The following is a 16,332-nucleotide window of genomic DNA, read 5'->3' as shown; positions in this document are numbered from 1 at the left end:
AGCCAGTTCAGAATAACCTTGGGAGAGATAAAGGAGAAAAATACCCGAGGCCAGTAATGACTGGAAATTGAACATATATGAGGCTTACATAGTGTTTTTTTACTCTGGTAGACATGCAAACAACTGTATAACTTGGTAGTAAATGAAACTGTCAAAGCACGTCCATATTTGCTTTAAACAATGCAGCTTTTTCTTGCCAAGTCTTGCAATGTAGAATGTGTCATATGAGAACCCAGATCTCAGAGATGAAGCAATGGTTCAGCTTATTAATGTAGTGTGCTTTCCTGGTCTCTCTTAAATTTGTAATTCTTCACTACATGGTTGAAAAGTACAGAGGTAGAATATACCCCACCATCTGATGCTTGAAGAGAGCATCTAGTGAGGTCACTAGTGTTCAAACAATTATTGCTTTTTCATCTTTATAGACACTAGAGTGGACATATGAACCCTTGCTATACAGTACAGAAAAAGATAGGTAATGGAATAAGAGTTTACCTTGAGTAAGAAAATACTAATGTTACCAAGTTCATGTTAAACATCCTTGTAAAATTCCAGTGACATTTATTAACAAAGAACAGAAACTACAAGCAAAATAATCACTTGAATCACTTGTGGTCAAGAGAACATACACCAAACAAGAGATCTTAAAATGTATTAAATAAAATTACAATATTAAATTATAAAATACAGTTAAAAGTTACTTAATTTGAAGCTATTGGAAACTGAGGATTGAAAACTTAATTAAATTAAAATGTTGAAACATATCTAGAGTGTAACAAGTATCAGTAAGCTCTAGCAATGGTAATTTCCCATATGGTGACTTTATTATACCAACTATAAGAATCCCTAAAGAGTATATAAATTCCCACACTTTACATATAATCCTGACATTTTACAGCACACCGTAGCTGTAAGACCTGCTCCACCAAGCATTGAGAATACATCTGCTGTTATCTAAGCAAGTGTTAGGGATTCCTGAATTGGCTCCATTTTTAGGAAGAAATGAAGGTCACAGTTAAATTTAAGAGTATTTTCCCATAATCAATCATGTAAATTTGCAGCCATTTATTCAAACTGTGTCCAGTCTCCTGAACAAAATTAACACATTTAGTTCTACTTCCAAGGCCTGTAAAATTTAACCAGATTTGTCTTTTCTATATTTAGTAAAATAAGAAACTTCTTTATAGAGATCAACATACTTTTCAATTCTGAAAATGAAAACCTTCTACTCACTGGTTATTCTGAAGTGGTTAAAATGTTCCAGTTTCATTTTACAATGGGGCTTTTAGCTTCATGTTCTTAAAGACCTGCCAGCCTCCTTAGCATAGCTCAAAGCATGCTAAATAGCTGTCTCATATGTTTGTATAACTTACTGTGATTTTATGCACAGGACATTTCCACACATTCCTACTGAACTTCTCTTTTTGTCAAAGATTTGGGGAGGATTCTGACTTGGTAGAAAAGTGAAATTTACACTATACATCCCAAAGAAAATAGATGATGGATTATATACCATGTCATTTTTAGTATAAAAGGCATAACTCAAAATAATGGAGATACAATGATATATCATCAATAGGATTTGCCTGAGAAAGAATTGGTTTTTTTAATTTTAGAAGTAACAGAAGTCCAGAAACTAATATCCCACATATGAACCTTAGGCTTTCATGGCAGCACAAACAGGATTTAAAAACCTGAGAAACACATTGGAATGTTTGAACAATATCATACAACTTCAGTAGTTTCCAACAGAGCACATTAAGGATTTTGTGTCTAACATGTAAGAGCCAACAAATGTTCTCTGTTCTTCTGAACATATTTAGCTGTTCCTTCATCTTTCACATAAATGGTGCCTATTACTACTTCTCTACATATAAATTTCCACTTTATTTATTTTTACACATTTTGAAATGCAATGCTTTGAAATGATTCATATGTGAGTCTGTAGGATATTGCTGAATTTTTTACTAAGTTTTTCTACATTTTCCAGAAACATTTAATTCCTGCTTATTTCTTAGCACTTTAAAAAACTATGCTGAAGAAAAATACTACTCCAAGTAGTATTTTGTGTTATTAATCCAGTGCTAACCTGTAAATGATGGTAGAAACTGAGAGGTTGTGGATATCACTTCTTCCCCTTTTTTAAGGAGTATATTGGAGAAGTAATCAGTTGGAGGACCCATACTGAATATGTTCCCAAAACAAGTTAAACATTAATATTTATAGACTTGAAAATGGGGAGTCACTACAAATTACCAATGCCGATTTTCTAATTGTAGCTGAATATTTTAAGTCCTACAAAGAAATTTTTACTGCTAGGACAGAACTGAGAATTCTGATTAGAGTCACTACCACATTACTTTGTTCTGAATTCTGCTTCCAAACAGTTAATGCCAGACAAATAAATCTCCTAGGACTGCAAAGAAGCATTAAGCAATGATTTGCACATTTATGGACTTTGGGTGGATGTTTCTAATTTCCAGTCCATTGAGGGAAGTACCAAAAGTAATAAAAACACAGTAACATAACATATAATATAACTTCATTACAGACTAATTTCTTCTCTTTTTAAGGAAGGCAATTTATTTATAACACATTTAGAAAGAGAATTGATTAATCTACAAAAAAAATTGGGGGTATTAAGAAAACAGTAGCCTTAAAAATGATTTTCGTAGGAAGTTGGCAGAATACATGTTTGCTGTTCAACCAAGTATATGAGATATCAGCAGCTGTTGTTTGTGTACTTAGACCTACACACTTTACATTGTGCAAGGTTTGTAAATTGAAAATTACAGTCATACAATGTGTTCTGATCAAATCCAAACTTGTATTTCTCCTTCCTTCAATTCTACTCTTAATCTTCTTCCAAAAAATTCCCTCAAAACTTGTGACTTTATTTAATACCCTTGTGAATTAATCCCCTGTCTATTTTAAGATATTCCATATCTTGAAGTCAAGCACTTAAGTTATGCATGTTTCAATTAATTAGAAATGAATAAAGTGATCTTCTTGTCAACATAGTTCATTTGGTGACTACAAAGAAAAAGGTAAGCCTATAATTAATTCACAATGGAAATCTAAAATTATATTCCTAAATAACATATCTAAAAGTAAAATAATGGAAAAGTCCTTATTATTCATGTATAATTAAATAGTAAAGTACAAATGAACCAAAAGATGCATAAAATACAGATTACTTATACATAATAGTTTCCATTTTAAAAAGAATTACTAACTGGGTGTTTTATTCCCTGAATTAGATTCATACTGTGCTTGCTGTGACTAATCAAACACTTATAACAACAAAACTATAACATTGGAGATTTGAAATAAACATTTTTTATTATATTTCATTATAACATCAGTGAAAATTGTAGTCATTTCTGATATTCTTGACTATATCCAGTCATTGAAGTCTTTGATCCTGTAAAAATTCAAGTTATTTATTTCCAATAAAAATATTCATCACACCAATACTAAACTTTTGATTTCTACACCTCAAAGTTTTATCATGTAAATTGCAATGTTTTACTAAGTATACTTGCCAACAAAAACAGTTCAAATATTAGATATGTCCCTTTTTGGTTGTATAGTGGACAGCCCAGGTATTTCAATCTAGGTCCTTGAAGCCAGGAGATTTGTCCTCACTTTATATTGTGTAAGTTCTGTAATAGAAATGTCATTTAAACATTATATTTTCCAAATTTCCAACTGAGAATTTTTTCTTCTATGATACCTACACAGCATGGACATTTTTACCAATAAAGACCACTGCAAACATTCTCTACTACTACCCTGTCTTCCTGTCCTGTTTATAACATACCCTCTGTTTGAACTGGCAGTGATGACCTAACATAGATAACAAGGCCATATAGCACCTGTTTCACACACAGACATACACACACACACACAAACAAACAAACTTACTAATAGCTGTTTCAAAATAAGTTCTCATTTATATATGTGCACATATATTTATTTTATATAATAGGCATATATTTTAAAACATCTCAAATAAAACATTGCAACTGATTAATAAAAAATATAATAATAATAAATAATATTTAGTAAATAACATTTTTATTAATTTTTAAAAGAATTTAGAGTTCCAATTGATTTTTGAGAATAACAGAACACTAATTAAAATGGAAGATGTGACAAAAAAAATCCAATATAATATAGCATGCAATATTACTATGTTGAAAATAAAAGAACCAAATTGGTTTTCCACCAAAACAAAGAAGATAATTGTACTTATCTATTTAACTTTTATATACAGAGACTCTCTCTCTCTCTCTCTCTCACACACACACACACACACACACACACACACACACAAACACACACACACACGGGATTTCAATCTAAAACATCTCAAATAAGAGGTTTCAATTGATTAACACAACTTATATTAAGATTACATATTTATACATAACTAGTAAATGACCTGTTATTGTGTCTATCCTCCTACATTTGAGAGTATTAAAACGTCAATTAAAGTATTGAATATGCTTACACCTTTTTTTTTTCCAATACAGAGTTTTTCTGTGTAGTTTTGGTGCCTATCATGAATCTCGCTATGTAGACTACTAGGCTCACCTCAAACTCACAGAGATCCGCCTGGCTCTGCATCCTCAGCGCTGGGATTAAAAGCTGGCCACCAACTGGCTAGGATCTTCTTAAAAGGAAAATTATAGAAAAGGAGACTTTCTCATCCAAAACTGCATAACAAATGCTTATAATCGTGTCACTTTAATATTGTTTTAGCATACATTCACTGCCTTATTATGTATTGATATTTTATTATGCAACAATAGAGTTAGAGCTTCTAGGAAATGACATGGCACTGTGTCTACCCTCCTACAACTGAGAGTATTCAAAAGAAAAGTCTTCTTAAAAATTTCAAAACCAATAAAAAATATGAACTAACTGGCTAGAACATCAATTTAAAACATTATGGATTTTTCAAAAATAATTGAAAAAAAAAGACAAATGCATAGCATTCAAGGCTATTATCCTCTAATTTTTAACTTGTAAAATGGAGTAGGAAAACTTCTACACTATAATTAGATAAATTATCCCTATAACTTCTTATTCGTGCTATGTGATATTTTGAGAAAATAAATAATTTTCAAATATATTATTAGGTCCAGTCACCTAAAATTTTCCCCTAATGAGGTTACATTTGCATGGATTTACCTTGGAAACAGGCAGAAATTTCAATACAAGCCTGCCTGACAGGGTGTCTCATGATTGTACCCTCAATACATGAGAAGTAGGTATAGAAAATAGAAATTCAAGGAAAACCTAAGATATAAAGCAAATGTCTAAATTAGTAGACTTCAGAATAAAACCAATCACTCTTTAAAAATCCATATATATAACATATGTTATATACAACTTATTGTATAATGTGTAAAATAAAGCTTTTGGTTTATAAAATGACTACTGAGTAGAAGTCCGACCACCGAGCCCAAAGTCTTTCGTTTGGTTTCCAGAATCTATGCAGCAGAGAATATGAAAAAACACAAATACTGAAGTTGTTTGAAGACATCCATCCCCATGCTGCAGCATGTGTGCATACAACAGCAGGCATGTGTACACATGCACAAATTTCTAAATAAATGTAAAAATATTTTAATTAAAAGAGATAAAACTTGCTCTTCATGAAAATAATTTTAAAACATTTTAAGACATTTCTCTTGTAGTCTGCCGATTTATGCATTTTTTTGTGTTTATATGCAGCTATTTTGATATGAATAATCTGACAGCATTACAGTGAGAAAATTCCACCCGTTATTATCACCATTAGCAGAATGGCTTCGAGTCACCAAACAGTGAAAAAATATCAAACACCTGCAGTTTATTTTCCTACATTTGGAGCAATTTGGTCTAGCATCAATCATAGTGTAAAAAGCAATGATCATTTGTGAAGATTATTAGCAGAAATATTAAACATAATTCTTCCAATTATATCATTTTCATAATAGTTCAAATTTCTCCATAATTCAATTCAAAAATAATCAGGATCATCACCATACTGTCTGCATTCTTCTGATACCCCAGCACCATTTGCTTAGAAGTTTAACTTATCAAGTCACACTTAGTGAAGTCACATGGTCAACACTAAACAGTCAAGGCCGTGTATGTATTCTAAAAGTTAAATAGTTCTAAAGAAGCATATACATTTGTACCAGTTTTATCCCTATATAGTATCGGGAATTTTAGAAAGTTTAATGCTTTTAGTACCTTTTTTATTTCTCATTTTCCTCAGAGTACCATCAGTCAAGCTTAAGAGAACAGGACTTTTTTATTTTATTTTTTTAAAACTTACATGATTCCATGCTAACCAAATTTGTTAACTTGAATTTCATTTTCAAAGTTGTATTTCCTGATACATGTTTTTGTTTGTTTTCCTAACTAGTGAAAAAGGCCATAGATTTTAAATCTAGAGGATTTAAGTTGTTTCCAGGGAAAGACAACAGCAACAAGTTTTCTCTCTGTGAGTGCAACTCCTTTTTGTTACTTTCTCTAGTGCAAGAGTGACGTCTGTGGTGTCTGTGGTGTCTGTGTGTGTTTTATCTAAGTGTCTGTGTATTTACCAAATAACTGCATTAATATTTCTATAACATGCATGATGGTTATTCAATATTTTCTTGTATTTAAAGATGTATTAGTTTAATGGTAATTTGCCAAACTCATATTTTTTTGTTAAAATTAATTAATATGTGAAAAGATACTGTGATTTCATGTGGTTTTCATAACAATTTTTATTTTTGGTATATGAGGACAAATGCAAAGAATTCCTTATGTTGTTGAAATCTTCTAGCAACACTTATTTGAATATGTCTCAATTATCACAGACATATTTTAAGAAACATTCTAGCAGGAATTTTTTTAAAGAATTATTATTTATTTTGAGATAATTTATTCAAATAAAAACCATATAATGATTTCCAAATAAACTTATTTATAATCTCTCCTAATTTGAAAATGTTATTAAATGATATAAAAGAAACAATTTTTCTCACTCTGCTGGGCTTTGTTATCTGATGCCCTCTATTCATCTCAAAATAAGTCACAGGTAAAAAGTTGATGCTGGCTTAAATATAAAAGAAAAGTTTCAAAAGCGCTGTGCATGCTTCTCACAATATGGAACAGCAATTGGTAAAAATTTCCTACCTCAGTAGTATTTGATCTTTGAAGCAAGCCTGTTTATAATACCAATATCTGAATTCTAAAAGAGCAGAGAGTTGACAGTAGCTATTGCTCTATATGATAATACTATTACTTATTCTTGAACAAAATTAAATTTTGTTCAAAACCAAAAATCTAACTAAATAGCTTTGAAACTAATCTTTATCAAAACTCATTCACTATTATTTTACAAGAACAGTTCACTTATATCTTTAATGGTAGATACAAATAACAAATTACAGGTGCAATTATTATGTCAACTCTTAGGATACTATTGGACATCTTTTATGTTATTAATTTATGTTAATTCATCAACATTAAGGTAATCTTTACACTTTATAAGTTACATTTGAGAATACACAGCTGAAGTCCTCTGACTTTGGAAGCCACATTGTAGATACTTACAAAGTACTCAGCATGCAATTATGATTTATTTACATATTTGGGGAAAAGCACTTTTATTAAAAATTATTAACCAACATTCAAAAATAATGCTAAAGTATATTTTATACATAAATGATTTACTATATGTTGAAAAAATTCATATTCTCATAACTGAAAAATCCATGTGTAATATTGGTTGTAAAAATTATTAGGTTGGCTAATTCTAGCATATCAGATTTTATCACAGCTACATAATTAGAGAAATGTATGTTCTCATAATTAAATATGAGATTTACTTCAGTTTATCTCTAAAACTTTGGTTCTCTGTGTGTTTAATTTGGAATTTTAAGTAGAATAACAAGCCTCATACTCACTCATCATTTTCTCATTTTGTCTATACAAATATCACTTCAGACATGTTTCAAGGTTCCAATTGTTCTGGATAAATCAGTTTATTTATACTAAATAGCAAGGTATTATCTGATCTATGGAATTGGCTATTTTTGTTGGTATAACACATTAGTGAAATAATATTTTATCATTTTCCTGAGCCAAAGACACAAACATGACAGCGATTTTCATGTTTCTCTTACCTGAAGAAAAATAAAACTCTGTGTGATTTAAGTTTAAAATCATTAAGCAAATGTTAACACAAAGCAAAAATTGTGATTCATTTGCATCATAAATTTAAAACAAGTTTTAATTCAAACAGCTTTAAAAATACTGTGTTTTGATATGAATAATCTCTGCATAGAGAAAAACAAGGTATATGTGGAAACTTTTTCATGGATGCAAAAGATCAATGCATAATTATTTAAATTATATTTTACTACCATGTATTTATTCAGTATTGAACAATTTGTTTGAAAACTGTATCATCTCATTGTTGAATTTGACAAAGCATATCACTTTGATTTTAAACATTATTGCCTATTTTCAAGGAAGTATTTAAATTTAGCAATTGTTATCATTTGACTACGCCAACCTCAAATATTATTAAACCCCCTATGTTATTATTGAATATCCATTGTTTAACTAAAAATGAACCCTGAAACTGTTTCCTGAGATTGAAAGGACTCGGTTGCCTGGTCAGCACTGAACATCAACATGGCTGGTAGAAAACACACAAGTGCCAACATATTTAACAAACATAAACTAGCTTATATTCATGAAGCTCTAGTATTCCTTTTACCAGAGTTTACCTCAAACGCTAATTCAAATATTGTTCCTTTTTAATTGGCTCATTCATACTTTTTCCTGAGAGGAAAAGATTGACAATCTAAGCACAAACCTTAAAGGTTTTCTAAAACTGAGACATTGGATACTATAATATAAAAATATTTTTAAAAATTGTTATATTTTCAAACTTCTCAGTCCGGTGATTTGCTGACTTATAGAGAAGGGACCCATGGTATAATATATAGAATTGTAAAGAAAGTGAAACTTCCACGTGCTCATGCTCTTGTTTCCTCTATCAAATCCACATTCTCACTCATTCATGAATCATTTCCTCCAGAGTTGTCTCTGCTGTGCTCTGCTAGAACAATACAATAAGGTGATGGATAGAACTCAGTCTCAGTCCTTAAGGACCCAGCATTTCCTCAGGACGCTAAGTAAATAAGAAGCAATTGCTTATAGGATATTAAGTGCACTTGTACAAACATCACACAACATTGTTTGGTGTTTAATATCAGCAAAAATTCAAACCAGTATATTTTAAATTAAACATAAAAATTAGACAATATTTTAAAACAATAAAAATAATAAGGTGATCGCAAGGAAGAGGCCATATGAATGTCCATTTAAATCAGAATCGATTTATTTTTAGTTTTAGACAAGAAAACCCTTTTAATAATAAAAGTCTATTTTGATGTTTACAGGGCTTTTTCAAGTTAGAATATGTACAATAACCAAGAATGTACAAATATCTTAAGGACATCTTAACCTCCTATGTAATAAATATTTTTTTTTCTTTACAAAATTAAATAATTCAACTTTTAGGATCATTCTTCTGTTGTTTATGCAAACATAATTCCCAATTATTTAACAACGTTATTGATGAAAACATACTTAAAAGACTGAGCAGAAAAGGCTTTCCCATCAGTGATGATCTTCTCAAGTGTCAACATCCTACCCTAAAATTATTCATATGTATACCACTCTGCAAGTTAGTTGCTATGGAGATTACAGACAAGGAAGGAAATAGAGCTGACCAATAGCTTCAAAGGCATCGGGTGGTGAAAGCTGCTGAATGAATGAAAACTCATTTCATTTGAATGTTTGTTGCCATGTAAGTCTGGTAAACACTGAAACTTCTATAGACTAGCAACAATAAAATACCATATAAATACACACACACGAAATAATGTTAATTAAAACCTTATGACCTGAACTAAACAAGCATGTAAAAGATGTTTTCCTAATAAGATAAAAGGTAGGATAGTTTAAATTTTTGATAATGATATACAATAAATCTGTCATTCTAAGTTTTCTAGACAGTGATATTAATCCCTAGTATATATTGAACACATTTCTTAATTGATCCATGCTTCAGGCTATTTGCCTACAGGAGATTTGTAGTAATAGTAGTGAACTTGAAGGTTGTTTGGAGGATGAAAGTAATTACACAAGGTGTCTAGCGTGATTTTTGGCACATAGTTCCATGAAAATAAATATTATTAATATTTATGTAAAAAAATCACACAGTGTTACATTTAAGGCAAAAATAGTGGGAGAATTGAAAAGTGAAAATTTAATTTTGTATCTTCTAACTATACCCTCATAAGCCACTTGTGTACTAAACATATTATGTATGGCACTATATGCTAATTAAACCTAGATCATGCCACTGCTTTTAATCTTCTACACATATTTAAAAGTCACAATTAAATATCACTACAGAGAAAAGCTTTCCATGTATCAAATATATAATACTACAATGAAAATTCTCATACACTGAAAAGAGCATATTAGATCTGTTAAAAAAAAAAACTACCAGAAAATTTTTTTAAAAATTTAAAACTTTTTAAAAAGTATTGAAAAATTATTGACTTCTTTTAGCTTTTAAAAATATGTGCAAATAATTAAAGTTTTGTGCTTTCACATCACAAAGGCTATAAACTTAAGTACAGATTATAAAAGGAAAATGAAATACTATTATCTGACAAAATGTTTTTAAAATTATATGAAGTAGTTTCTAAATAAAATATTCTTAGTTATGTAACATGTAGGTTTAGAGTAGCAGGGTAAGCGTGTGTGATTATCTTTTGAAAGAACTTTGTATTAGAATATCTGATAGATAAGATTTTGATACTAAATACATGAGGAAAGGTGTTACACATCCATGAAGAAATTGTATACTGAGAGAAAGGAGCTGTATTTGAGCAACACATACATAATGATGACTAGTGAGGGACAACATTGACTTAGTACGTAATTAAAGCCTTTGGAGGGAGTAATAATAAAAAACGTATTTTAAAAAATTTAACAATCATTTCATGCAGTAGATTGAATTTAGACCATACACATCACAGGAATGTAAGGATGATTAGCTCACATTCGAGCAGTAATAAATGCCAATGGAAGCTTTGGTAACTGATTCATCTCGTTGAAGTCCTCTGAATAATCTCGGTACAGATGACAAATTCTGTAAAACTGAATCTATAAGAACTGTGGCAATGTTTCAAATAGTTGAAAAAGTACACAGTGGCTGGCTCTCTATCAACAATTAGGAAGTAGCCCACGACAGTGGAATCAGCCACCCAAGACTACAGCCCAGAAAGCCTCCAGAAAGGTTAAGAGTTATTAAGTAGCAATTCAAGGAAACAAGGAAATAAAAAATGTCACATGAAATCAATCTATGAGCATGGAATAGAGCTGGCAGGAACTAATTTGTTTGTGGTATTTATGAAAGTCATTTTTTAATATTCTGAGAAATTATATTTGTATTTATTTTGTATTTATTTGAGAACATGATGACTTTACAGTAGACACAACTGTGAGAGGTCACCTGCAAGCTCTCTGTCTGTCTGGTGAATCAGTTTAAAAACAATGATGGGTTTGGACTATAAAAATTAAGCAAAATTTCAGCAACTGTCAGTTCTGATTTTACATTAGAATTACTCCAGCAGTTCTTTTAAAGCAGTCAACATATGTTAACAAATGGTGTTGTCTAGGAAGTTTTTAAAGCAGTGCCCAGGTAGGGAGAGAACTGGGCATCATTACTTCCCAGAAAGAATCCCCAGGTGACCACACTTTACAGTGCAATACTTGGACCACTGTGGGCTCCACTCTTTTTCTATTTGGAGCCCTGTTCTTTTCTTAAAAGGAGACAGGTGAGCCTGTAAGTTAATAAACAGTAGGCAATATCCACAGGTTCACAGCAAGGTTGATATTATAATACAACATCACTCAGATATTCTAGATTTGATAAGCATACATTTAAGGCCAGTATGTTATACAGTTTTGAGGCCAATCTGCATTGTATAATTAGATCCTGTTTCAGTATAAATAAATTTATACATCCATATGCGTGTATATACCAAAACATGCATAAATAAAATCACCATATAAACACATTTTAATTATTCAATGTGATTACAATTATTTCACTGAAAAATACTAACTTATCATTAGCTCAATTATCTTTAAAAACTGTGAAAATAGGCAAAATAGCTAAATTTAAAAGTTATAGAAATTATATGAGGGTAAATCCATCATTTTGTTCTCCAACATTATCATAATACAATGAAACACAGTAATTTACACCATTTTTTCTAACTGCTATTGGTGAACCAAGTTCTTCTATATATGAAAGTGTTACTAACAAATTTTTATATTGTTTATTATTATTATTATTATTATTATTATTACTTTAAAAGTAAACAAGACTCAGGCAACAAAGTCACAGAAAGTAGTCACCATACTGATGCTAATTAATGGAAACAACAGCACTGATACCTGAAGTGTTTTAAAATGTAAACTTCATTGAAACGGAAATAGCCAATGTTGATGTGTTAATATCCAGAATAGTATACATCTTTGAAGATGGCCATCAAAACTATATTCTGATGTGTTCTTAAACAGAAAAAAATTGTCTTTATTACTGTTTTCTGAAATGACATTTTAACTTTAGGTACTCAAACAAATGCTCAATTGTGTATTTCTATAGATTTCATTATTATTATCATTGAGTTTCTAAGCACATATATTGTCTATTTTTTGTTTTTGTTTTTTTTTTTCTCCTGTTACAGTAAATGAAGGAGGTATTAAAACAGCTTCCAACTTATGCCCAGATCCTGGAGAACCGGAAAATGGGAAGAGAATTGGATCAGATTTCAGGTAATATTTTAAATTATTTTATTATCTATATTGCTAATTTCTTTCAGTCTAAATGTTAAACTGTGGATATAGGGAATTCAAACTATGTAAACTATAATCTATAGCTATGTTAGCATTAATAATAAAGTGGTTAGTTAAATAATACAGAAAAATTTTGATACACTCAGGGAGATGGAATGATTTTTTTGCAATGAAATGAATGAAAAATTTTAAAGATCTCCATTTGCTCTCAGATTCTTTTAACAGTTGTATGGACCTGAATAAATTGTCTAGTCCTTTTGACTACCTCTTCTATAACATACCAATTAAACTACACAATGGTGAATAATCAATGGTGGACAATTATGAGAAAACTTTAATTATATTTACAGAAATAAAATCACTCAAATCTTTAACTATATCATCTAATTTAATTTGTAATTAAAATTACTAACAACTAAAAGTAAATATAACTTATTCTGAAAACCAGTAATATACCTAATAAAACTGTTTAAAGCCGGGCAATTGTGGTGCAGGCCTTTAATTCCAGCACTCGGGAGGCAGAGGCAGGCGGATCTTTGTGAATTCAAGGCCAGCCAGGAAAGGTGCAAAAGCTACACAGAGAAACCCTGTCACCAAAAAAAAAAAAAAAAAAAAAAAAAACTAAAAACACAAAGAACAAACAAACAAACAAACCTGTTTAAGCAAATTATATATCTTACACACACACACACACACACACACACACACACACACAAAAAAAAAAAAAAACCCACTGTAGGATGGATTGTTAGAGTAGGAGAAATAGTCTTCTCCAGAGAAGACCATACTCATTAGTTAACCAAAACCACATCATCAACCCTGTAAATCTACACATGCAAGTAACATTATACAGATTGAGCAGATGATGTTTAAGAGTATATATGTATTAACATATGTGTATATAAAAATAATTAATGAAAAAGGGAACATTAATTAGAAAGAGAGTAAGAAGTAATATATGGGATAGCTTGGAAGGAGGAAGGGAAAGAGATAAATAATATAATTTTATTATAATTTCAAAAATAAGAGAAATTATGTTTTGAAAGGATCACAAATACTGTTCCTACTGAAAGTTTAGGGTATATCTGAATGATAAATTACTTTTTTAGTATATACAAGGTCAAGGATTCAACCTTCACCACCTGGAAAACAAAAGAAAAATCAACTCCTATAAATATATTGGATGGAAAACTAGTTAATATTAATAATTATTTTACATAGATTCCTTTGGTATTTTAAGATGTTTTTCTCACTATTGACCATATTAACAAGCATCCCATATATTTACACTCTTTATTTCCTACTTGTATCAAGTACAAAGAATGCTCAGCTATCTCTATGTCATCAAAAGACATTTTTCATAAAATGAACATGTGAAAATGTTTCCATAACAGCTCCATACCTGCAGTAGAAAATAATAAAACTGAAACATAAATATACTTTTATTAAAATATTTCTGTGACATAAACTAACCACAAACATTAAAAACTAATAATACTTGCAAAAGTAACATAGGAAAAACTGAGAACTTCTTGATATATTTTAAATTTGACTCTAATAATCTCTGTGAGTTCAAGGCCAGCCTGGACTACAGAGTGAGTTACAAGAAAGGCATAACGGTACACAGAGAAACACTGTCTCAAAAAACAAAAAAAGAAGAAATAAACTATATCATATACATATCTGGGAATGTTGGAGTGAGCCTCTGTAGGATAAGGTAGTTGGACTAAGTATAGCATGGGTACATAGAAAGATGCTTTCTCAAGGGTAAATATTTCAATCTGAAAAAGCAATTGTGCTTTTAACTATTTCAATGTTGAGAGAAGCATACAAAGTTGTTCTATACACATGCTTCTTTTATTTCTTACACAATTATGCAAAAATTTGTCAATATACATATACTTTACACGTAGGGAACTTTACACATAGGCAAATAGCTCTATTTGCCGAGATAAAAGATGATATTCAATCTGTACTGAAGACGTTAGAATTTAAAGGGCTCAATGTTTAACTGTTGTTTTAAAATCAAGTGAACTTCATAAAAATCTTATCTTCAATATATATCAAGTAATCAGGCTAACAGTTGCTTTCCTCAAATCTAAAAATGCTTTTCTCTTTCTGCTAATGTGAAATATACAGAGATTCTGTATGTATAATAGGAATGATAGAGTGTACACCAATATATATACTCTACTCATAAATTATGTTGTGAACTAATATGATATATATATATATATATATATATATATATATATATACATACATACATACAATAATAATTAACACATAAGATTATTTACTGGGTACATGTCTGTTGAATTTAAAATAAGCTTAGTGAACTGTTATTAATAATATGAAGGGTTAAATTATTGTTAGATACTTCAAACATTCCGGTACAGTCTCAATTGTAAAATTTAGAGAATTTGTCAACACAGACACTTTTCAAAGTTATATGACAGAATAATGATGTCAGTAGGATTGACTCATGGTGTCTTTGGAGGAAGTATAGTATGTGACATACAGTGAGCACAGAGTCAAACATGGAAGAAAAACTTGATCTGGAAGACAATTTTCTTTTATGATTTTGTTGAATATATTTTCTGTGCCTTTGAGTTGGTATTCTTCTCCTTCTTCTAAACCTATTTTGCTTAGGTTTGGTCTTTTCATGGTGTCTCAAATTTCCTGGACATTTTGGGTCATGACTGTTGATTTTAGTGTTTTCTTTGACTGATGAATCTGTTTCCTCTACTGTATCTTCAACACCAGAGATCTGCTCTTCCACCTCTTGTATTCTGTTGGTTTTACTTGCATCTGTAGTTCCTGTTCATTTACTCAGATTTTCTACTTCCAGCATTACCTCAGTTTGTGTCTTTACTGACTCTATTTCAGTTTTGAAATCTTGAACTATTTCCCTCACTTGTTTAATTGCTTTCTCTTGGCTTTCAAAGGATTTACTGATTTCTACCCATTTTTTGTTTGACTTTTCCTTGATTTCTTTAAGGGAATTTTTCATTTCCTATTTTAAGATCCCTAATATCTTCTTAAAGTCATTTTATGGTAGATATCTTCTGTTTCTTCTGTGTTGAGATGTTCAGGTCTTGCTGATGTAGGTTCCAATGGAGCCATATTGGTTTTTATGTTGTTGACTCTATTTTTGCACTGGCATCTACCCCATCTCTTTCTCCACTTGGTGCAAGCAGTGTCTGTGTCTGAGGGAGCCTCTCTTGGTCTGATTGATACTCTTGATCCAGTGGGAGCTCTTGGTCTAGTAGATGCTGATGGATTTTTTTGTCTTAGGGAGCAGCTCTTAGTCCAACTGATGCTAGTGGGCTCTGTCTCAGGGAGTAGCTGCAGTCTTACTGTGTGGTAGATGGTGGTAGTCTGACCTGT

General features: G+C 30.7%; 1 protein-coding gene across 3 annotated transcripts in view; it reads left to right on the top strand.

The window, feature by feature from the left end:
• The window catches only part of Csmd3 (CUB and Sushi multiple domains 3), a 1,137,155-nt gene that overhangs the window by 442,954 nt on the left and 677,869 nt on the right, over nucleotides 1-16,332 (top strand). For 2 of the 3 annotated variants that reach the window (XM_036207646.1, XM_036207645.1), the window contains exons 8-9: nucleotides 6,425-6,502; nucleotides 12,834-12,921. In XM_036207646.1, the coding sequence (XP_036063539.1) occupies nucleotides 6,425-6,502; nucleotides 12,834-12,921 (166 nt within the window). The remainder of the gene's footprint in view (nucleotides 1-6,424; nucleotides 6,503-12,833; nucleotides 12,922-16,332) is intronic. The other variant, XM_036207647.1, reaches the window with a different exon arrangement.

Source organism: Onychomys torridus, chromosome 16 (genome assembly GCF_903995425.1).
Source record: "Onychomys torridus chromosome 16, mOncTor1.1, whole genome shotgun sequence".
NCBI classification, from domain to species: domain Eukaryota; kingdom Metazoa; phylum Chordata; class Mammalia; order Rodentia; family Cricetidae; genus Onychomys; species Onychomys torridus.
This window is presented reverse-complemented; position numbering and strand designations above follow the sequence as displayed.